At 36.0% G+C, this 23,417-nt stretch overlaps 1 protein-coding gene and 1 long non-coding RNA gene across 21 annotated transcripts in view; one reads left to right on the forward strand and one right to left on the reverse strand.

The window, feature by feature from the left end:
* The window catches only part of LOC149692543 (uncharacterized), a 213,230-nt gene that overhangs the window by 178,077 nt on the left and 11,736 nt on the right, over positions 1-23,417 (forward strand). The window contains exons 1-2 of one of the 20 annotated variants that reach the window (XM_089868318.1): positions 15,683-16,144; positions 16,206-16,321. The exons of 11 other annotated variants lie outside the window; for them this stretch is intronic. In XM_089868318.1, coding sequence (XP_089724444.1) covers positions 16,317-16,321 — 5 coding nt within the window. In that variant the 5' untranslated portion in view covers positions 15,683-16,144; positions 16,206-16,316. Of the gene's footprint in view, positions 1-15,680; positions 16,322-16,398; positions 19,921-19,963; positions 21,427-23,417 lie in introns of those variants that run through there. 8 more of the 20 variants (XR_016382714.1, XR_016382715.1, XR_016382713.1 and 5 more) reach the window with 8 other exon arrangements.
* On the reverse strand, positions 17,880-23,417 carry LOC149692552 (uncharacterized). The gene is made up of 2 exons (XR_016382805.1): positions 23,287-23,417; positions 17,880-23,056 (listed from the first exon to the last, which is right to left on the reverse strand). It is a non-coding gene; the product is annotated as an uncharacterized LOC149692552 (long non-coding RNA).

Here is a 23,417-nt window from a genome sequence, read left to right on the forward strand (position 1 = left end):
ACCCGTATTTAAGAAGAAGAAGAAAAAAATCATTTTTATATTTCATCTTATAAGAAATATAATTTTCCTTTTTGACTTGTGGTGAAAATTACATACGTCATGTAGTGAATCTCATATGGTGGTGCATGGTAGCACCCCTTTTTTTAATCATAGATATGTCTAGAATGTCAGTCGAAATACAACCAATATTGAAATATTTAATTTTTGTTGTTAGAGTCTTAGGTGTAGGTTTCATAGTATCGGTTGTATTTCGGAGGATAATTTACAGGGGTGTACAAGTTGTTAGGATATATATCTACGCCCCGCGGCCAATAGGTTCACGCCCTGTGGATTTTTTATTTATTTTTTTTTTTCCTTTTTCTAAACCGGAAAATAAAAAATTCCCTAAGAAAAAATATATTTACAATAGGTTGAATTTTATTTGGCAGTCCGGGACTGCTAAGAATTTTCTTCAGAATTGTCGCAAATAATTCAGAATAGTTTTGGTGTATCGCTTTGCGAATAGACTTGGTCCTTAGCAGACGACAAATACTTCTATAGCAGTTCTAAAATACAACTTCCGGTGAATATATATATTTCCCGAACTGTTCCGGGCTGCCGAAGAAAATTGGCTCTATACCTAATGACAAGGTGGAGATTTTGAAAAACCTTTGTGTGAGAAAGTTTCTAGTATTTTAGATTTTGAAAAGAAAATAAAAAAGTATCTTGTAAATGGCATTGTGCCTTCGCATTTTCAAACCTCGCCCTAAATGTAATTTAGGCCAAAGCGAAGAAGTTTACTAACTTATCCTGGAAATAAAGTAAAAATCAATTAAGGAAATCCCTCCCTTAGAATTAGTTAAAATAAAAACAAAAACAAAACAATATTGGCAGATTTGATTTAAAATTAATTTATAACTTTAAATTAATATTAAGCCTTTGTTAATTGTTTTAAACGTCTACACTGATACTCATCGCTGCCTCTTTTCATCCCATTTAAAAACGTATAAGGCAATTCCGGATAAAACGCTTACTGACATGAATTTAATTAATTTCACCATGAATATTTGAAAATTGAATTATATTATTCTTATATAAATAATAACAATAACAAAAGTTTTTCCATTACATAATGGCTAACCTACCCTAAAATTATTTTGATAAAAAAGTAATCCAATATTCATGGAGGAAATAAATAAAGTAAAGAAGGGTAAGTAAGTAAGCCAGTTGGAAGGAATTTTAATTCCGAGTAACTCCTCTCTCTCTCTCTCACTCACTTTCCTCTTCCTGCAAGGATCTTTTTTCCTTCCCATTTCCCATAGGATACATTTGAATACGATGCATGCGGGTGGGGGGATGCTAAACCCGTAGGAGTTAAGGAAGGGGGGGGGGTGGAAAACCCCTTTGGTCCTTACGAGCAGCATTTTTGAAAGAGAGAAACAAAACTGACTTCTCTCCTCTCCCCTTTTCTCCTCTCCTTCTCTAGGGTTAAAGGCCCTTTACAGTGTTACTGGTTACGTTTTGAGATCAAGTTTTATTATAAAACGAAAAATCCCTTGGCTTCCTTAAGGAAACCTATTCCATCTTCTTCGTGCTCCCCCCCCCGGTTGGCGTTGACTATTCTCGGGACAAATTAAAGGAATTAGTAGGGTCTTTCCTTCTCGGACCGTGCATGCTTGTCGAGGGACATTGGGAAAGGTTTTACTGTAGTCAAGATGGGGATGGCATTTGCAAAAAGGTCCTTCCTTGGATAGTTCTATCTTTTTCCGCGGAACACCACCGCTGCAAAACTGTACTAATTCTTCGTCCCTCGTGACACTAGCTGGCTCGCGCCAAAACTTAAGTTTTCCTTCTCACATCCTTCCACTGTTTTGGGGCTCGAGACTCTGAGGTCATAAATATTCCAAACGTTTTACTTATTGCAAACCCAAAGTTCTCTCCCTTTTCTACGTTTCTTTCGCTTACTCGTGACGCGTTGGACCGGTCTTGTATATATATATTGGCAAAGAGGGGACACTCAGAAGTACAACTAACTACCAGGAGCATCCCACGTGATGTCTCATTAAGAGCTATATAGCCGAGTTGGTATAACTATTAATATATAAGTTCAGTTCGGATTCGTGTTGAAATGAATATGACAGGATGTAGTCAGTATTCCTAAGAAAATTGCATCGGATGTTAGCTAGATATGTATAAATTATTATATTTTTTTTTATAATTTTAGTGTTTACTTCGATAAATGAACTCCAAATTTTCAATTCTCAATTGATTTAAAAAATAATTTACCGATGTTTGTTATAGAGTGATTATTTTTTAAATTGTAAGAAAATTTATTTAATTTAAATAATAAACCAGATTTAATGGTGCACTTCTATAAATGCACTCTAAATATTCAATTCTCGATTTTATTTAAAAAAATAATTAACGATTTTAGGATTTAATTTTAAATTAATATTTTACAAAAAAAAAACAAGAATACGAAAGATTAATTTTTTATTTTATTTTTATGCTTCTCTCTTATTATCACTTATGCAAATTAGACTCCACATCGCCAAGAAGATAAAGCTCCGCCCTCCCACTGTGTTTTAAATGTTAAGTATTTATTAGTGAATTTATCTCGTATTGCAAAGACGCGTGGTACGTGTAGTCTCGCGAACCGCGCTCGTTTCACGAAAATTGTCAAAACGGTAAGTTTATAATACTTATAGTCTATTTGGGACACAAGTTTATTTTTGAAGTTGGTCTAGTACTTGTCCATAAATTCCCATGGGTTTATATGTATAACAAACTCGGCTCAAAATAATGTAAAACGCAAAAAGAAAAGAAGCCCTTGTATAAACTCATCAACATTAATGTAAAACATCATTTTACATGTTGCGTGAACGAAAACTCGAACAAAATGACATTTAAATAAATGGTAAATAGAACCATTTGACAACACCCTTTATTACATTAGCTTAAATTTCTACACGAAAAATTGTATGCGAAATTAAGCCTGAAAACCAAAATCCATAACCCTTGCAGCTCGATTCCGTTCACATATTCATTTTTACTTCTTTTTTTTTGGGGGGGGGGGGTTGAATTGGTAATTATAGACGCCAAAATGACAAAACAGTACTCTGTACTTCCAATGGAAGGATATGTATGGTTTTTCTTTTGGCAGAGGTATTTTTTTAGTACGTATAACTTTCCCATATGGAAAGCACTCTTAATTTTGGTAGTGGTACAATGTCTGCGCAGGGTCCTGCACTAAGCCTAACGTATCGTAGCCAATCAGGGACTTAAAATTAATCTGGGACTAAATATAAGTAGTGGCAAAATGAGGGTTTCAACGCATCTCGCGCTAATGAACAATTCAAGATTAAGGCAGGCGTGGTTACTGATTGCAACTTCAACTCTTGTCCCCGTAAACTACAGACATTCCATGATTTATCGAAGCCAAAAAACACCAGGCTTGCAGGGCAAAGTAACAACCCCCATTTCCAATGCTTTCTGTAGGGCTCCGAGGTACATCCCATACACGTAACAATGATGGCTGGCTACGTATTCGAAGATCACGCGAAAAACAGATTCATTACCATGTAATTGTGGCCCGATCGTACCTATAAGAGTGTGAAGGGAGGACCTCGATATTATTTCCCATCAGCCCTCGCGAGCTCCGGAATATCGTAGCTAGAACCAACCAACCAGCCACCTTTTTTATCAGAATCGTATGTATGGATCAGTAGAAAAATAGAGGCCATGTATTTTTCACTGTAATTTAGTGTAAGTTTCCATGTTTATTTGCTTGGTCGTGCATGGCTGGTTAATTTCCGGAGCTTGGATTTTAATGCGTAGATTGACAACTGTATTATTGAAACAATGGTGACACTAAAAGTCCTGTATATTCAATGTAGATGCTGTCTCATTGGTTATACTTAACCCCAACGTCGTAAGAAATTAAAAACCGATTCAATCGTCAGACTCGAATATGCTAAGTAATCTCGTGCGTTTATTCTAATACCATCACGTGCACGTGCGATGGAATCCCGAATCTCGCGCGAATGTAGGCCTAGTATTTTTGGCGCCAGTTTAACTTGTATGTTTATTTACTCGCTATGAGTATGGGTTTAAAGGTAGCTAGTTAACTTGTCGTTAGAGACTTGGAAACTGAAAATGCTTAGCAGCTGCAGTTTGTCGATGGAAGAAAAATTACACCACGCGCGCTTGCTGCGTTTTCGATCAGTTTTCGGGGTTGTTTTTGGTGCAGTTAGTTTGTAGGTGCTCTTTATATAACCTTCCCTCATACCAATTTACTATAACATTCGCGCCTTTTCCCACCATGCATTGGCACGAAATCATTCAATGTTTCACTCGCCAACTACTAATTCCAAGTGATTCTGAAGTAAATTATAAGGCGAGTTTTTTAAAATAAAAACTTACTTGGTATAAATTAACTTGGAAATATTTTAGGTATTATTTTCTTTCCCTTCTAAATTTGAATTATTTCAAAGTAAATATTAGAGAGGATATATTTCGAAATTTATTTTATGTTAATACGTTTATGAATTTAAAATTGGCTTCTTATTTTTAATAATTCAAAAAAGGCTGGATGGAATAAAGATTAAGCCATTACTATAAAAGAGACATAAAAATTTATGAGTATATTGCATTATTTAATATTAAATTTTTGGGATTATCTTTAAAAACTTTATATTTAACTTTTGTTTTATATTTAAACACGAGAAAGGAATTATTATAAGTTGAAATTACTTTTTAAGTAAATAGAAATGATATTGATTACACGCGGTGTACATTTTGAATTAAAGTCTTTCCCCATGCACGTACATGCTGAAAATTTCAAATATAAAAAAAATCTTGAATGGTGATTGGCTAGTTCTCCTAAGACTTCAACCGAAGTATTGATTTCAAGCCAAAGCGAAACGTTATATACGTTGGTTTGAATAGTTTTAGCATAACTTGCAGCGTTGAGATAATCGATTTTTGGAAGCGAAAAAGGAAATATTTCCTAGAGAAAGGCAGGAAAGGAAAATGTTGAATCATTTTTACACAAACTTTGTATTTTGGTTTGTCAAATACAAAAGCAAAAGCAAAAAAATCCGAAAACGCGACCCACCTGTCGTCGTGTCTGTCCTCGGAATTGATGTGTCTTATGGCATACTAATGAAAGCGACAAGGACTACTTTACGTTGAGTGTAAATACTATTTCAAATACCTACTTGAATACTAATGAATGTTGTTGTTGGATAAGTAGGTACTTGACGTAACATTTTGGAAATAAAATATGAATATCTCGAGTTACAGTGAATTAAATGACCCGTAGAAATCGGTATTTTTAATTGACTACCGAATTATATATTAATATGAGTTAATTAACTTTTCAAAATTCTTTTTTTTTAAATTAAGGAAGGAGAAATGTCAGTCAGTATAAGTTTTATATTTTCATATTTTTTTTTTTTCATTTCTTTCTTTTTCAAAATAGCCCAAGGTGTTTCAGTTAGAAATTCCACATTCTATTTTTAGATTTATTTTAAAGTTATGTAGAGAAGGAGGGAGAGGAGTATAAAAAAACACGTGGGTTGGGTTATGACGTAGGCTCTCTGAATAATTTTGCATATTAAATTAAATTAAAATATGATATGCAATTAAGAGTATTTATTTCAAGATCATTGTCCTGTAATTCTTATTTTTATCGTTTGGCGTTGTTTCTATAAAACCAGGTGCGTTTAATTTTCTATTTAATATATATCTTCACTTGAGGTTTTTAATTTTTAATTTTTTTTACCTACATTTTCACGTGCTTCTTTTTTAAATAGTAATTCAGGTACTCAGTTATGTAATACGAACAAAACCGGTAATTCTTTTCACGCGGCTTTTTCGAAAATAAAAATAAAACCTTGGCGGCGCGAGGTAGACTTTTATTATTTTTCAAATTTGAAAAATAAAATAGATTCGAATTTCAAAGTTGCCTTTAGGCTTGTTAAAACATGGCGTCTTAAAAAGAAAACCGTTCAGTTACATGCCTCAAAATCAGCATGCGTAACATGATTAATTATTAATTTAATATTCAACTAAATTACGTGACAAATGATTGAAACATTGTCAAAGTTTATTAGACTTATAACCCGGAGCTATTAGTCTAGTTAATTTGAAATTAAATGATACAAAATTAACTATATCATTTAATATTAAAATATATCAATATATACTTCTTATTTATACGCTTTCATATATCGGTGGCCAGCTGCCAATTGATTACGACAAAATAATTATATATCCAAAATATAATATTAAGTATGATTAAACGTTAGTTTAATTTACTGTTGAAATAGTATACTGATTCAAACATAAGACTATATAGCCATTTCCTGTTTCACAATAGTTAAGTGTTTGTATATTAAATACATTTGTACCCAAGCGCATGCGTTACTATTCGTTTTTATGTGAGGTGAATTTATAATAATCCGTAAATCTCTAGGTTAGAATTTTATCTCACGTATAGTTGTGAGTTTCTTCATTGAAACGATGGTTTTGAATCATTAATTTATCAAAAAACTACCCATTTCTTTTTTTTAGGAAAGCTATGTACGACTTGTTATCTGTTTTGTTTTAGAAGCGAGAAACTTTTTAAGATTTATTAATTTTTGTTTCGTAAGAAAAATCTCCCACTTTTTTTGAAGAATATGAATTACGTGGTTTTTGTAAACTGCGTTTAACGCATATCAAATAACTATGTGGGTGTTTGAATGCGTTTATCCCTTAGCTCTACATGTTTTCTTTTCTTTTTTTGAGAGAGAGATTAGATTTGCTAGATACTTCACGCCAAAATTCATGTTCATACGATATAAAGTTTAGGTTGTCAAAATAATAACGGTCTGAAAAGCTTGTAGTATTCTGTTCGATTCAGTAGATGCTCTTATAACAAATTTCTGGCAACCCTGAAGGGCATGCGCGGTTAAAATTAATAAAACGGGGGAGAAAATTTCTCTAGCCCCTTTAGTGGAACCGAACCCCTCACGTTTAATGAAACCCCGACCAACTAATTTCGTACCAACTGGAAAATATCGCATTCTAACTTCTCCGTCAATACTAGAATGTACCCACTAAGCCTCGGCTCTGTCTCTCTCTCTCTCTCTCTCTACCCATAAGATTCTGAATAATGACGACCCCATAGAAAGGTCAATGCAGGAGGAGAAAATATTTCTGTGTAGCTTGCAGCAAGCCAGCTCGCGCCTCAAAGGGGTATAAGGGTAATATAGGATTTTTCTATGAAAGGAAAATTTTTGGGTATGATGCGGAAGATGTAGGGATGGGACACTCATTCTATTGTGGAAGCGTGGAGGTTATGAACCATATAGGGGTATTTTTAAAACAGAGGGAGCGCTGTATCGATATGCCCAATTACAAAATGGAGATTATGCTTCTAGTATATCAAGGTCTAAATTTAAGGACAAGAATTCTGATCATTAGAAATTCTAAATTAAATTCTCTCCGATTTGAAACTTATTTGTTTTTCGAATGGATATTTATTATTTTGTTTACTTTTCGGAAAATATTCTTTAGTGAAGCGAAACGAGTGAGTTAGTTAGCCAATAATAGGAAATATAAAGAGACAATACATAGATTCGTCAGAAAGAGTGAGAGAGAGAGAGAGAGAGAGAGAGAGAGAGGAATTGAGCAATAAGAGCGGCACGCGGTAAAAGAGCAAATAACAATTAACGGTTTAGCCCTTCCACCCCTGCTGCGTTCCTAGACAAAAGTGTCCAAAACTACTGTCGGTTATCAATAGGGGCTCGGCCTAGGCCCGCTTCTCCCTTGGAAATTAGTGGCCGCGATAAATCTTTCGACGCTTCCCGATGACAGCGAATAATAAGTCTTCTAGCTCCAAAACTCCTTCTCCTAGAGCAGCCTTCGTCCACCCTGCATACCCTAAACGTTACTAATACTCGAATCATATTGATACAAATACCGGAAGTCATTCCATCTCACTTCCTATCCTTTCCTAATTCATCTTAGGAAAGTGGACGCCATCACTTGCCTTCCTTCACTCTATCTCTTACCCTTTTCTCTAATATCACACGGAAGTTCATTCTTGGAAGTAAAAAGGTCCCTACCTCTCATCAGGAATATAAAAAAAGATTGAAGTCATCTTGGTCTTCCTCGTGGTTCCCACTGTATTCACTGTTTACATGGCACGCCGTCTATCAATTGTCAAAGCGGGCGAAATTTATTTCAAAATTAATAAAAGGCTCAGAAGGGCGCGTGACCATAGAGGCCAGAATGCACGTGACATTGCAACTTGAAGCCCGCGCAGTTTTAAAAATTCAAAACGAGGCTTAGAAAATTAGTGTTTGTTTTTGGTTAAACTTTGATTTAACAAAGCTACACGATACGAACGTCATTTTGAGACCCAACCCTCACACTTCAATTACTATACTTCTTCAAGCATCCCAACCAACTTTGGACCCCCCCCCCCCAGCCCCTGGTCTATGTATAAATCCCCGGACAAGGGCTGCTTATAGACGAAACGAATTGAATTACTTCGTCCAATTGATTTTCATTCCTATAGTTTTGGTGGAACTTGGGAGGATTTAGGTTCCCTGGTAGTAGGTAGGGTTGGCCTTGCTTAACAGTAACCAAAGGCGACTCGGAATAGAATCAGTTCTGTTTAATAACATAGTCGGACGCGCTTGGGCACCACGGCGAGAAACTCAAACCACACGGCTGATAATTTCACCCCAGTCCCAATTTTATAGTGTTTCTCCCGCAAATTTGTAGGCGGGAACAATTGCACCACCAGCAGCAGCACCATTTCTACTCTCTTATATATATATTCTCCAGACCTATTATAAACTGGGCGAGTCGCTAACGCCTTTTAAAGGATTCTTCCCAGCTCTTCATCCCCGCTGCCAAGTCTTAACTCCTTAGTCTCTAGCTTTACCTTAATACAATGAGGTATCTCCCCTCTCTACTCCCCATCCCCTCCCCTCGGTAGCTTAGGACGCTTTTCTGGAATTCGGAACTCGCGAGCTAGGAAGCCTAGCTAGTCTTAACCCTAACTCGCGGTAAAGCCTCGCGTTATTAATCAGCTAATTATACCCGAACTTAATCGGGTTAGATTTATAAACCAAAAGCGCTTCTTGGTTGGTTAGTTGGTAACCTACGGTCATCCGAGGAAGATGGGGAGCAGGGAACAAAACCACAAATCCAAATGCGAGCGGATGAGGAAACTGCGTATCCTCTTATTAAACTTGGTAGGTTTCGTTTAAAGTTCAGATAAACAATGCGCATCGGGCCTTGGTCTAATTGTTATTGAGCGGTGTAGACTATTTCTGTAAATATACGTTCACCCTGAGTTCAGATACTGTTTTCTTTTCTGTTGTCAAAGTTTAGTTAACATTGTTTGTAACTTCAAATACAATACGTGACTGCTTGTGAACAGTATTTTTTGAATACTAAGCCTTGGTGCTGTACATAAACTTACCGAAAAATCAAATTAACATAATTTTATCTAACGAAATGAACGCAATACCCTGAAACAAAATATCACCCATACTGTAACCTAAGCCTTTGTTGCTTCAAAGGCACCTAAGATATATTTCTTGTAACAAAGACTACTTATCCTGGACCAAGCAAACTGCAAAGATCAAGGCTATCTGGAAACAAAGTTAAGTTGTGTCGCCTAGCTTTTAGATTGCCCTTAATCTAAAACCCCTGCAGCCCCCTCTGGTGAGAAATTTAATTAGCTAGTTTTACGGGAGCTTTGATTTAAGAGAAGCTTCTGAGAAAACACCTACACCATGCACCAGCTAGCTAGCCCCCGAGATCGGAACTAGAACTGGCCGAGCAAAGATTTAATGTAATAAAGTATAGATTGTATATACTTACCCCTCGTGCTCGTGCTCTGTTTGGTCCTTGGGCGCGAACTCCCTATGTTATGTCCACGAGCATTAGCTTTTCCCGCGCATTGATTGGATTAAATAGTATATATAGCGAGCGATGCACGGTTTATTAATAATTTGGGATAACTAAAGCGACGTACGTCTTAAGAAGATTATCGTATTTAGTTTGCTTCCAAAAGGGGAAGACCTGATTTTTATATTGGATTTATGCGCTTTAATATCGTAATGTATTCATGCTGAGACGTATAGCTTAAAATGTATACGCTTTTAATGAAGGGAACGTACGGATAATTAATGAGATATTTTCTTTTTTCTTAACTAAAGGTCATATATTTTTACAATATTAGAGAAGTTTTGAGCAAAGGTAACATTCTTGAGGGGAAACTTATAGGGTTAGGCCTAATTTATAAAGCAGACAGAAAAGATCAGTCGTCCAATAGAATTTCGTACCACGCAAGACGTCATCTACTTATATCGCAGACATAAGTTGCACTATCTTCTTTAATTTTGTAGATAGAAACATGGTTCCAATTTGAGATATTCTTTATTTTATACGCTCTTTCGAACGAGATATCTTTTACAATAAAATATTGAATTCTAAAATCTTTTTTTTTTTCGTTTTGTTCTGAAACCGAATTTTGAATTGAAAATTTCCATATCAAACCAAAAACAAAGATTATATTTACGGATAAACAAAAAATTCAAATCCCATCTCGGTTAGACCCGCCTTTTTCCTAAATTTCGCGCGCTTTTGTTTGGCGGGAAATTTCCTCACACATGTTTTATATCGTTTTCTGTTAGCGAGATGTTTTTCTTTCTTTTTTTTGTAATACTGGAATATAATTTGTTCTTTCGGCTCTCCAACCGCACCAAGAAAATTCGTATTTTCAATTTTCACTTATTTTATTCACAGTCGTTTTGATGAATTTTACTTCCGGGGAAGAGAAACGAAATAAAAAAACCAGAAAGAAAGAATGAAATAGAATAAGAATTTAGGATGAAAAAAATCCCTTAAAAAAGCATAAAATAAAAAAAAATGAATGTTCTCGCGCTCTATTCTGCTCGGGTAAGAATATTATGGGATGGTTTTAGCACGCTTTATATAAGCTACGTGGCCCACTAAATTGTTCTGCCGAGGCTCACGAATAGACCTATATATTACGTATATCATCATGAATTCATTTAACAATCCCACGAATGTAACTAGAAACTAAAGTTCGCTTATTATTTATCAGTTTGTAGATGTGTCTTCGGTTTTTGGGATGACCTTTGACCTCGCATTTGTTTAAAGTTCCGTACAACAATTACTTCATGAGGTGAGCGCGAAAAATGTCTTCGTTGTACGGGGTGACCTATGACCTCAAATATCTCAGATGCCACGCAAGGAATATATTGAAATCTTATATTGTCTTTAAATGATATATATTTTGTTCAATATTCTTTGACGTATTAAAATTATTCTTTCAGTATCAGTTTGTGGGAGGCTTAAACAAAGGACCACACAAAAAAAAAGATCCGTTAGAAGCGCTAGTTGCGTAACACAAATAAAATAATAAAAAAAAAAATCGGCAAGGATAATACATAGATGGTAAACACTACCCTTAGAAATTTAGTAAATTTTCTAGGTTTAACAGTAGTAAATTTTTCTACGATAAATTACAATTCAAAGGTTGGGCTACACTATAATAGAAAAAAATGTTGGAAGACCTTCGTTAAGTTAACCGTAATGTGGGTTGTTTCAATTTCCCCCACCACTGTAAGGATAATTTTCTCAAACCACGAACGAAAAAAATAAATGTTCTTTTATTGTATAGCTTTAATTCAGAATCAATCGTTTCGGTACCGTAGGCTGCAGGAAGGCGGGAAAAAAATTAAGCGCATTTAGGTAATGGGGGATGGCAGCTTTTGTACTGTACGGTGGATAATGTCAGTAAGGGTGTTTTGAAAAAATAAATCTAGAAATAAAATAAAATCTTAGGTTTGGTTTGGGCATTGAATTGAGATATAATTTATTTCTGGGCATTTTTCTAATTGCGACCTAATGTGTAATTGAGATTTATATTTATTATACAACATAACTTATGCACGAATTTCCTAAAATTTTATTCCATATGATTTAAATACGTCATTTTCACCGTCCCTTTAATTCAATCTATGAGACTTATTTGTAAAAAGAAATAAAACCATTCATGAATAAGTTATATGGCTTACGGGCAAATTAAACTTAACCTTTATAAATTAACTTTAGGGGGAAATTAACTACTTGTCAATACACAACGAAACCGTTAATTAATCTTTACTAGTTTCCTTGAAATTCGATCCGATATTAGATATTTAAAAGATAAAAACTCCTTAACTTTATTTTAAATCGGTTTAAAAATTATTTTTATATAATCTTTTTTTTTAATTTCCCAAGAAGAAATAAAAATTAAATCCGTAACACCTTAAGAATATTAAACAATAGAATATTCTTATCTCTATAAATTATAGATTTTTAACTCTTTATTTTAAAGGTGTGTTGAATGAAAATTCACTTTTTCGTGGTTAAAATTTTACGTTCTTATCGTAAAAAAAATTGACGTCAGGGGGCGCCTCAATTAATTAAAACCGATACTGATGACTTTTCTTTCATAATGTGTCACGATTTGCCTTTGTAACGCGTTTTAAAACCATTAAGCTTCCCGCCGCGATAAGACTTCTCTCCTTACCAAGCTATAAACCCTGATTTTGAAATTAGGTACCGAAAATTATTTGTTCCAATTTTTATCTTTCTCTCTCTCTACTTTCTAACACGATGTGGTGTGGTTAATTTTAATTTTTTAATACAAGGTGAAAACAGATATAAGGAGATGTAATTAATCAATGAAAAAAGGATGAAGTTAGTAGCGAGCATGCGTTGATTTTTAAATATTGAAATTATGAAGTTAAGCCTTTGTAAATAAACTGCGCGCGAATATTGAATGAAGTTAGAGAGTTAAGCCTTTGTAAATAAACTGTGCGCGCACGTGTAATTGCGTAATTACTTCGAAATAATCTATGAAGTCATACGTGCACATATTTTGGAGTATGAGGGTCGTATTTCTACTGTTATATTGTAGAGATGTTAAGAAATTTCGTTGGAAACGTGTACGTAATCGTCTGCTAAGTTTGGCGCGTTTTTTTTTATATCATAACATTGCATTAGGCTTAGCGGTTCAAGTTCTCGCGCCACGTTTTTGGTCAATTTCTTAACTTCTCTACTTGGAGGAATTGCGGGGTATCGAATACAGATAGAGGAGAAAAAGATCGGTCGGAAGTTGAAAAGAAAAAAGATCAGAGATGAGAGGAAAAATAGGAAAAAGCGGATGGCTACCCCTATATAGCTATGTGCACATGGTTAGACTGATAAAGTAGTCCCTCGAGAAGGGACTCTCTCTTTCTCGCTACCTTCCGGCAGATATAAACTCTTTTCCAGATGGAAACACTCTCTCCTCTCTCTCTATCCAGGGAACATTACGAAGAATATAACGTAGTCCCTGCGTAAAAGGACCCCCCAAAAAAACCAAGGGACACCAGAGCGATAGGGACCGTTCCGTTTTATATACGGTAGAATGAAAAAATAAAGTCCCTCCCCGTGTTCGGTCAGGATTTTTTCCTATATGTAGCCTTTGACAAATATATCTTTTCGTATACAGTAAAGGAGTTTGGCTGCCTATTATGTTATGTATACAATTCGTAAGGAATACTTTTAAGGGTCGAATTTATTGGAAACAGTTAAGTCACGTGTGTTGATCGGATTGTGTCGATATCACGTGATGCATTATTTTGTTAGTTTACTTCCAGTTCACGTGCGTTATTTTGTTAGTTTACTTTCAGTTCACGTGCGTTATTTTGTAAATTTACTTTCAGTTCACGTGCGTTATTTCGTAAATTTACTTTCAGTTCACGTGCGTTATTTTGTAAATTTACTTTCAGTTCACGTGCGTTATTTCGTAAATTTACTTTCAGTTCACGTGCGTTATTTTGTAAATTTACTTTTAGTTCACGTGCGTTATTTTGTAAATTTACTTTTAGTTTACGTGCGTTATTTTGTAAATTTCTTTTGGTTCACGTGCGTTATTTTGTAAATTTACTTTTAGTTCACGTGCATTATTTTGTACATTTACTTCTTCTTCCAAGTTTACTTTTAGCTTTCGTATTATTTTTTAAATAACACTATATGCCTTTGAGTTTTTACTTTTTTTTTAAACTCTTTTTAAATTATTTATAATTAAGTATTCAAGGGAGGAATTTACAGCTCTAAATCATGTTATACACGACTCAGTTATAGTGTTTACAAATAATTAAACTATTTTTAAAATTCCATCTCCTAAAAAACTTTACATATTTTTCTAAAAATATTATAAGGATTTATTAAGGTAATTACAAGGTAAAACCTAGCAATTAATATGACAAAAATACGTAAATCTTTTCGGGCTCCAATAATATCGCGTGGTAATTTTCCAAGAGCAGAATTTTATATTTTTTTAATATTAAACATGTTACAACACGCTTTCTGCATAGTTCCTTAAAAGATAGAAAAAAAATTCAGATATAAAAATGCCATTTTTGAATTTATGCTTGCCCTAAATCAATTTTGACGTTTACGTTTATGTCTATAATTATGCAACCCCGCTTTAGTTTCTATGTACCTGCAAGAAAGAAGGTATAAAGAGGATAAAAAAAGAGGCAACTATAACTGCCCATGGCCACACCTGTAACAGAAGGTACACCGTATCACATCACCTGTGAAAATCTTTTTTCCTTTTTTTTTATCTTATCTGAAGCCAACCTGTATATACATTTTTCACTTTAAAATCTAGCTATACCTGGTCTAAATTCATCTATTTTTCGATAAGGTGACCTTCGAAGGGTACTAAACCCTTCTACTTATTGTGAAGATTGTTATTTATAACCCTGCACGTAAAAGAAAGTTCTGGGAAAAAGATATTTTTTCGACTTGGTGCCTTATTGGGCGTACATGAAAATAAGTAATTGCTTCCCAAGTATTGTGTTTCGATTCCGAAATGTTTCCTCAAATAAAGACGTGATGGATGCCTAATAAAGCTGTCAATTCTTCGAAATTCGAACCCAGGACCAAATAACCATCCTAATTGCTCCCTTGAGGGAAAAATTCATGGTGACCTTTTGAAACTACCCGAAAAGACCCCCGGGGTTGTGTTGTGCCGACTTGTGTCCTGGTACTTTGGCACTTGGGCCTAACCCATCCATTTCTGAGATTTTTCCAGTACGCCCATTAGAGCCCAATATATCGATGTCCATACGAGACCAATTAACTAATAGCTACCACCCGGGTTTGACAACGCGCTCGCTATTGTCAGCGGCCTGTGGTTTCCGAAATTCTAACATATAAATTTCCCTCATCCTTCAAAATAGCGGATGGTCAATTCCGCTCCCATAACACTTTCATCGCATTGTATGAAGTATGTTAGTTGAAGTAATACGATTCTAGTGTGAGGTTGTTTCACCATTTTTGTCGAGGCCACCCGACTCCGTTGAACCTAACCTCAACCTAACCCCACCCCAACCTAACCCAAACTGAACTTAACCTTACCTAAAATATCAGACTGTTAGGTAGCGATGTACCAATCTACTTAAATGAGTCTGTCACGCGTTATGATGCATTTCTGGCCCAAAATGTTTTACTTCAACTAATGAACTTCGATTAAATAGATTCGCCTGGTTCTGGTTATCTGGTTCATCGCTTTCGCTCAAGAACCATTGCCAAACATTGTGAAATAGACCTATCCTTGCCTTTGATACCAGTGCCAGGGTTCCCAATAATACCCTTAACACCACCGTGTGAAAAGCATTCCTCCGTGGACCTTGAACCATGGAATATACTTATATATCACTTTGGAAACTTGGCAACCAAGTGCAACATCAGTGACTCGCGAATTCCTTTGGGGCTTTCGAAGACGCCCGTCGCCTTTCAAAATCCAAGTACGACGGACTTGGTTGGCGTCGGTGCACGCGGTGATTCATTTTAGAGTTTCTGTTCCATCATTTCCTTTATCTCATATCCCATAGGTCCCTTGATGCTAGCTGTCTTTCAGGAATAGTAGTACCACTTCTTTAATCGGCGTTATAGACCAATTTCTCATTTCGTTCCAGTCTGTCTTCAAGACTTTACGCGTCATAGTGTGCCCTTGGTTTGTAGGTTGGGCAAGGTACGTACGTAGATGTATCGGTCACTAGAGAGACTTTTCGAGAATGAAGTTCGAGTTAGTTCGTGTAAAATAACTACACGCGATTGATGTCTTAACTTTTCTCCTTCACTTATAGTTGAAGTTGAACGACTTCGTGCCGCCTGTTCTTAGCTCAAAGAGTTTCGACATCATTTAGCCTGTTTTAATTTTATGCAGTTCGAAAAGAGTCGTATTGTGTACCGCGCTCATGGGGTGAGTACTATACAGAGTTGAATACCCTTTGTTTTTAACTATTCAGGGTTAAGGGTGTCGTGGTACTTGTATAATTTTCTTTACTATATAAAAGAAAAAGTGGCGGGTAAAAAAAAAGTTGGTAGTATTACTGGTCGATAACGCGTTTGGTTTGGATTGGCCTCGTTAAAACTCGTGTAAGGGGGTTGTTGGTATTCGAAACTTTTAGGTGCGAGTACTATCGGTGAAAGTAGGTACAAAGAGAGGTGTAAGTTTGTAGGAACCTTTTTAGTAAATTAATTTTTCTTCTTTCGAAAATTTGGACCACGACACCACTATGGGAAGAAATCGTCTGCTAATTGAAGCGTATGGATACGAGACAACTTGTTTAAGATTTTGACCTTAGTGAGCCACGTAAAACTATAATTGAAAGCACTGTTTTGAACTATTAGGATTAAAATTTTGGTATATTTGGACTTTCACGGTCCCATCTGCAAGCGTGACACTATCCAACCCCTCGAGATAGAGGCGCGTAAAAGTCCAGTATAGACTAAAATTGTATACGTAGAGAGAGAGAGAGAAGCAAAGTATGGCGTGTTATAGGTCACGAAATAACTCCATTAGCCCGTAGCGCAAGAACACAATACAATTTACCGGACTGCGTTTGTTCTTTAAAGTTTAATAGCGGATGGAAACTCATTCAAACCCTTTATTTCTAGCTTACCTTACTTTGCATTATATTGTTTAAATAATATGTTCAGCCGTTAACTCGGAGGCTGGATGTACTCCTAAATATACGCCCCCTTTTTGAGCGAATTTTGAAAATGAAATCATAAAATTCCCACCGTTAATAATTAAACACGAAGTTCAATTATATTTTCTAGAGCATTGTACATACACTTGACTTGTACGTTTTAATATTAGAATATTTCCGAGTTAAATATAAAATGCACGCACGCGTTACGAGAATAATTTATTTTCATTTAATATGTTAATTTAAATAACGTTTATGTTTTATAATTTTGGAAAAGATAAATGAATTTGCTCTTCTTGCTTGTGCATGATGCTCGTTTATTCAATGTTTCTCGTGAAACTGCAAGGTTTTTAAAATTTTCATGCGCTGGGATTCTTCGCTTCACGTGAAACTGCAGGGTTTTTAAAACGCTCACGCGCTATCGTTTAATGCACTTTTCACGCGAAGCCACAACCCTTTCCCAAGAAGGTACTTCCCAGGAAGAAAAATTACTATAGCCTGTCCTCGAGACATAAGCCACGGTCGGAACCTCGTCTTGTTCCGGAGATTGTGTAAATACGTGGAAATGGTATAAGGGAGTTGGGGGGAGAGAGAGAACGACGCGCGGCAATGGCCAATGTCATCACCTTAAAAATTATTCTTCCGGTTTTTCCCACTCCCGCAAAAGCTAGGGCCTGTTGTCGGTTGGGTCACGAAAGTACTTGCTGAGGGGTTTGGATTGGAAAGAAGCATGCGTGTAAGACTGGCATTACCTGACGACGGAGTTAAGACTCAACTCTTAACTTGTAGTGAAAGAAAAATAACTTCGGCCGAGTCGTATGCACATGTTTTTCGTGAATTATTCTTTATTCCCAAAGACTGACCAAACAAAATAAAATAAAAGAGAAAGTGAAATTGTTGAAACGAAATCTCTGCGTGTTAATTTAGACGCGTCTACTGTGTTCTGCATCCTTAATTAACTAATTACAGCTAATTTATGTTAGTTAATACGTCCGAAGGTTTATCTTCACGAAGTAATGTTACGAAGTGTTGAGAAAACTACGATTGTAATTTAGATTGTTAAGCGTCGCAGTCGTTGGTTGCGAACAATTTCACTGTCCCTTTAGTAACGATTATGATCGGGTCTTTGTTGATTTTACATTTAATGTCCGTGTCGTTAAGAAAATTTAAGTTGACTTTGAATAGTCTAAGTTTTTCGTGTCGAAAGCAATAAGGAAAGGCGCTCGTACCGTTTTAATAATAATAAAAGGCGAATCTCAATTTCACACGTGTTTAATGTAAAGAAGAACTACTTCTTTCGACATCCTATAAAAAAAAGTAGGCGTAAATTTCTGTACAACCAGCGGAACGTTAGGGACAAAAAAAATTATAAATTTTCAACTTCGCGACTTGTTTTCCAGGACCGCCTTATTGGACACATTTTTCCTTCTTTTTATGTCCGAGACAAACGGCTGTGTACTTAAAATACAGCTACCTCGAGGGAAAGGATATTTATATTAAAATATACAATTTTTAATCCTCGGTGAAGATAGATAGTAGTAGAAAGTGTCCTGCCACTTTAAGGTAGTACCTCTTATAATAAAACAAACCAGAACACAGCCTGCTTATCATCGCCGTAAGATCTTAGTTTTCTGGTACTTAAAACGCCATAAAAGACGAGAGAGAGAGAGAGGGTTGAATGAAAACTACATTTTTCTTCTTTTTTTTCTCATATCGTTGAATTCCCCTAAAAGTACATTGTTATGTAAATTAAGTTAGCTTCTGTGAGGTCAGGTATTTTATTTAATATCTTCATATAAGCTTTAACCACATATATATTTTTATTGCCAACAATTATATTTTATTACGGATTCTATTTATAAATAGCTAAGACTGACTTAATGAGTGTGGTTTTACCTAACCTATAATTAATACCCATCATTGTGTCCTTGCCCCAACCAAGATTGTATATGAGTGTAAACTATTGAGATTAATATCATTCCTGCTGAGGAAGTTGGTGCCTTGGCGAGTAAGATTTCGGTGGCAATCTTAGTTAGCTCCGTGTTTTGCAATGACAACACTAGTCTTGGATGAGTGCATAGTCCTAAACCCAGAGCAGCGTTTGATTCACTCATGATGACTTGAACCAACTCCTCCTTTCTCTGGATGTACTCCTGTAGCTCTCAGCTGTCCTAAAGCTACTATAGGTAATGCCAAACGCCTTTGTTTTGAGCGGATCTACTTGCCCTGTCTCGGGGTCTTCAGTCTTTTTGGCACGTAAGTCCATGGACATCCAGAGAAAATAAGTGCTTACTTATTTGCTCGAGTAATCCCAAACGTAGAACTTTCGTATTTTCTCTCATCATTTCTTTGGAAATCGACGTTTTTCTGTAGATTACCGTTAGGGGGCGAGGTGGGGGTTGGCGGGAAAGAGAGTGGCGTTGGTTATGGTGTGCGTGTGCATAAGCAGTCCAAACATTCATCATCGAAGTGACGTCCAATAGCTCATTGTTCCTTGTTCATTGTCCACACCACACAAATTCCTTATTCCACGCGGAACCCGGTGCTGATGACAATGGCGAAGATCACTCGTGATTAATGAATCTTCCGCCTGTATAGTAAAAAAAAAGGGAACCAAGGCTTAGGTCTCTCTGGCGATGTATGCACGCCCGCTCGCTCAACGGGGGAAACGGAAATAACCTCGACGCTTAGCCTACATGGTTCATCTTCTTGAGTTTATATTCCGGCATGCCAAACGTCTGCCAGCACGAAGCTAAGACTTGGCTGAAGCCTACCCAGGAATAAAAATTCCAATAATAAAATATCTCAATTTCTATCCCCCCAAGTTTCTATAAGACCTAAACCGCAAATTTTAAAGTCATCCCAAGTAAGTTTTTAATATCTGAGGTGATCGGTTTCCCTCAATTCCTGTCGTGCATGCGGATGCTTACATTGATTTTTCTCTGACATGCGGGGACACGTGCTATGTGAAGGTGACTTAATAACATACGAAGATTAAGTGAAATTAGTTTTATCAGCGTAAAATTTATATATTTAAATAAATTTCGCATAAAAAATTAACAACAATAAATACGGAAGTAATTATATAATGGTAAACAATGAAAACTACCTTAGTAAACAATGAAATTGAAAAATTACGCTCATTTCAATTGTAATTTCCCTGTTTTTCACTAGTGTAGTGTAATGACAGTGTTTAAACTTAACTCGTAATAGGTGTTCATTAGATCCGAGAGTGAATAGCCCCTCGTTTATCTTGAAATTGAAACGATGGGTATAAGAGAGCCGAGGGTTAGTAAGAAAAATCCGAACTAAGCTACGCGCACCGTTGGAAAATTTTAACTCTGAATATTCTCCAGTAGAATATTTGAATTGAAAATTCTACGTGCTCGATGTAGCGCGAGGTAGGGGCGGCCATGAAAATTCGCTTAGTCTTTGAATTGATCCTTATACCGCTTTGCACGGGATCCTGCCCGGAGAAAGAGGTACCCCGGGTGTACCCTTTTACACGTTATTTTATTCGGGCTCGTGGAAGAAGAATTCTTATTGGATAGCGAAAGGGTGAAGCGGAAACATCTAACCAAATGAAGCGAAACGCGATCAGAAATAAGGCGCTGCTGGGACGAGTGAGAAGGGAGGGAGGCTCAAGAGGAGATAGGGATGAAGATGGGGAGGATGAGATAGAGAATTCATCCTTCTTTCACAGACTTTTAATTACGTTTTAGCATTTTCAGCATTTTATACTCGCATTAACATTGCTAATTTCTCTATACCATTCTGTAAAATTCTATTCAATCATTCATTCTGTTAAGAGAAACTCTTTCTTGATGCCGCGTTGGATACCGATCCAGGAACGCGTTATCGTATTAGATTATAGATTAACCCAGGGCTATAGTCTTACTACAACAACCTAAATTTTTGACTCTCAATGCTTGGTCCCTCATGGGCATGGCCCTAGCTCTAACACTTTTCAATTACTCTCCTGAACATTGGGTCCCACCTCTTAGGGTGAAACTGTGCACTTCCCAAAACGATGGTGCAGCAGTGGTGGTACTGGTACCTTATGGGATGAGGAGTATGGATGAAAGGAAAAAGTCATTGATGGAAGCGGCGGGGTTAGAGAATGCGTTGGAGAGCAGCAAGTGGTCTATTCAATAGAGGATATAAGGCATCCTATTGGGGGAAACCAGCTGTATTCTGAGAATTGTATAAGCTTGACTTTCTAGGGTTCTAGATGAGGGGTAAAATGGCGTCCTTTTTGGGTTGAGTGAGCTCAGCTTGTTGTCGGTTGTTACTTTTAGCGCCCAAATTGGTTGTATTGATTGTTGTTAACTTTGAAAGCTATGTTTTAAATTATATATTTGTAAATAGAAATGTAAGTACAGTGAATTTTATTTTTTCTGTTTTATAAAATTACTTCCAAAGGCATTGGTATGTTTCACCATCAGCGTCTAAATTTTGTCATATAGTTCTGAATTTTATTTAATTAATTCTGTTGTTATAAACCATAACATGATAATATATATTATATTTACCTGTCATCTAAATCAATCTTAGTTCATGTTATTAGCGCCGCGTTTCTCTCATATATGGGACCCCAAATATACCATAGAGGAAATTACGACATAATAGGGGCAAACCGGGCAAACTATGAGAAAATTGAACCACTCGAAAAGTCATGCTATGCCATACCATGGCCTGCACTGCATCGCCCTTAATTACCAACCATTTCCGGGACGGTTGTTGTATAAAATCGACTACGCTGTTCCTTTCATCTCTATATAGCCTCTTACGGTACAATATCGTTATATATTATGTGCATGCCCAAACTATTGTAGTATATCACCTAAGGAAAAATTGTATTCGCCCAAAAGGTGAGACTATGAGGTGATTTTTACGTATAAGATGCGGGTTGCCTTAAAAAATATGTCTATACAGAGAGACCGGACACTCCAATAAGGTTTAAATATAAGTCAAGTGGAGTTGGGATTGAGTATCGATTGGAAAGTATCCAACCTCTCGTATTGAGAAAGCTAGCCAGGAATAAAAGGTCCCGAAGTGCAATTAGGGTGCATTACGGCGTGTGAAACAAGGTGAAGGAAAACGGTGAAAGCGCCCCGCACCGAAGCTGATTCATGGTCCGGGTGATAGATTGGTAATTTTTGTAGAACGGCGCCAATATCATTAATATTTCTAGCTGTCGTTTTTGATAGCCTACGTATCCGTATACGGCACCTTATATATTTACCCCCTAGGTCCTGTACTAGTTATAGGCTTCGTCCTGCCCTTAGTCTATCCTAGTGTCCGAAAGAAAACCATATAGCTTCTCTGGTCCGATCCCTCCCCTCTTCGGGAAATTCGTTTTGTATGCCGTTCTATCTCAACTTTGAAATCAATTTAATTTACTAAGCTACTATACAGTAAATTTCTTATGACGTAAGCGTTGAATTTATTGAGTTATTAAGATGGGATGGACTCTATCTTAGCCCCTCGATTGAAAAAAAAAATAAAACTTGAATCAAAAATTGATATTTTTCAATAACAAATGTGTGTTCCATTTTTTTAGAGCTTCATATTTGATACTATCCCTTCAAAATAACATCAGGTGACTTCAAAAACTACAAAAACCACCTGAGGTTGTCTATAAGCGGGAAAAACATCAGGTCATATAACTCGAAAAAAATTAATCCCATGCCATGCCAAGGCATCTAGACTTGGCCCATTACGATGTATATGTATTTCCCGTGTTTTTGGGTGCAGTTTTCGACTGAGGGTCTAAAAGCGTAACTATACGAACCCCCGCCGAGTGTAATATTGAATCTTTCTGAGGGAACGAGTAACGCGTGAGGGCTACAGAAAGAAAGAGAGAAATGTTGTTTAAAGCGTCCTATCATTATTCATTTTCACCCAGTGCCTAAATTAAGCGTAAAAATGATTAATTTTTTCTTACGTATTTTTCTTTAATTCCGTTTCTTGAATTTCTCGTGCGAGCACGTGCGGTTTACCTAGGGTTAAATATATTATAGTGAGATATAATATTTAATTTTTTTAAACTAAGTTAGATTGTTTAATTTTAAATTCGAAATTTAAATCAAACCAATTAACAATAATTTATTTCTTTATTCATAAAATTATAAAAAGAACTGCTACTTCTAAAAAAATTTAATAAATAAATTAACCATGGATGAAATTTTTAACATTTCAAATTAATTAAAAACAAAAATAGGTTGCGAACCTGCTTGTTTTATATCTAGTAAATTCTTTCTATATCTTGCTATGACACGAAGCGTACTTAACGTATATTGTAGATAAGATTTCAGAGCAGCTTTCTGGTTTTATACTTAATATTATAAGGGGAAGACTGGC

The sequence above is a fragment of the Phalangium opilio genome, unplaced genomic scaffold, assembly GCF_054372755.1.
Source record: "Phalangium opilio isolate 3A_F unplaced genomic scaffold, DU_Popi_V2 ptg000024l_1, whole genome shotgun sequence".
Classification (NCBI taxonomy): Eukaryota; Metazoa; Arthropoda; class Arachnida; order Opiliones; family Phalangiidae; genus Phalangium; species Phalangium opilio.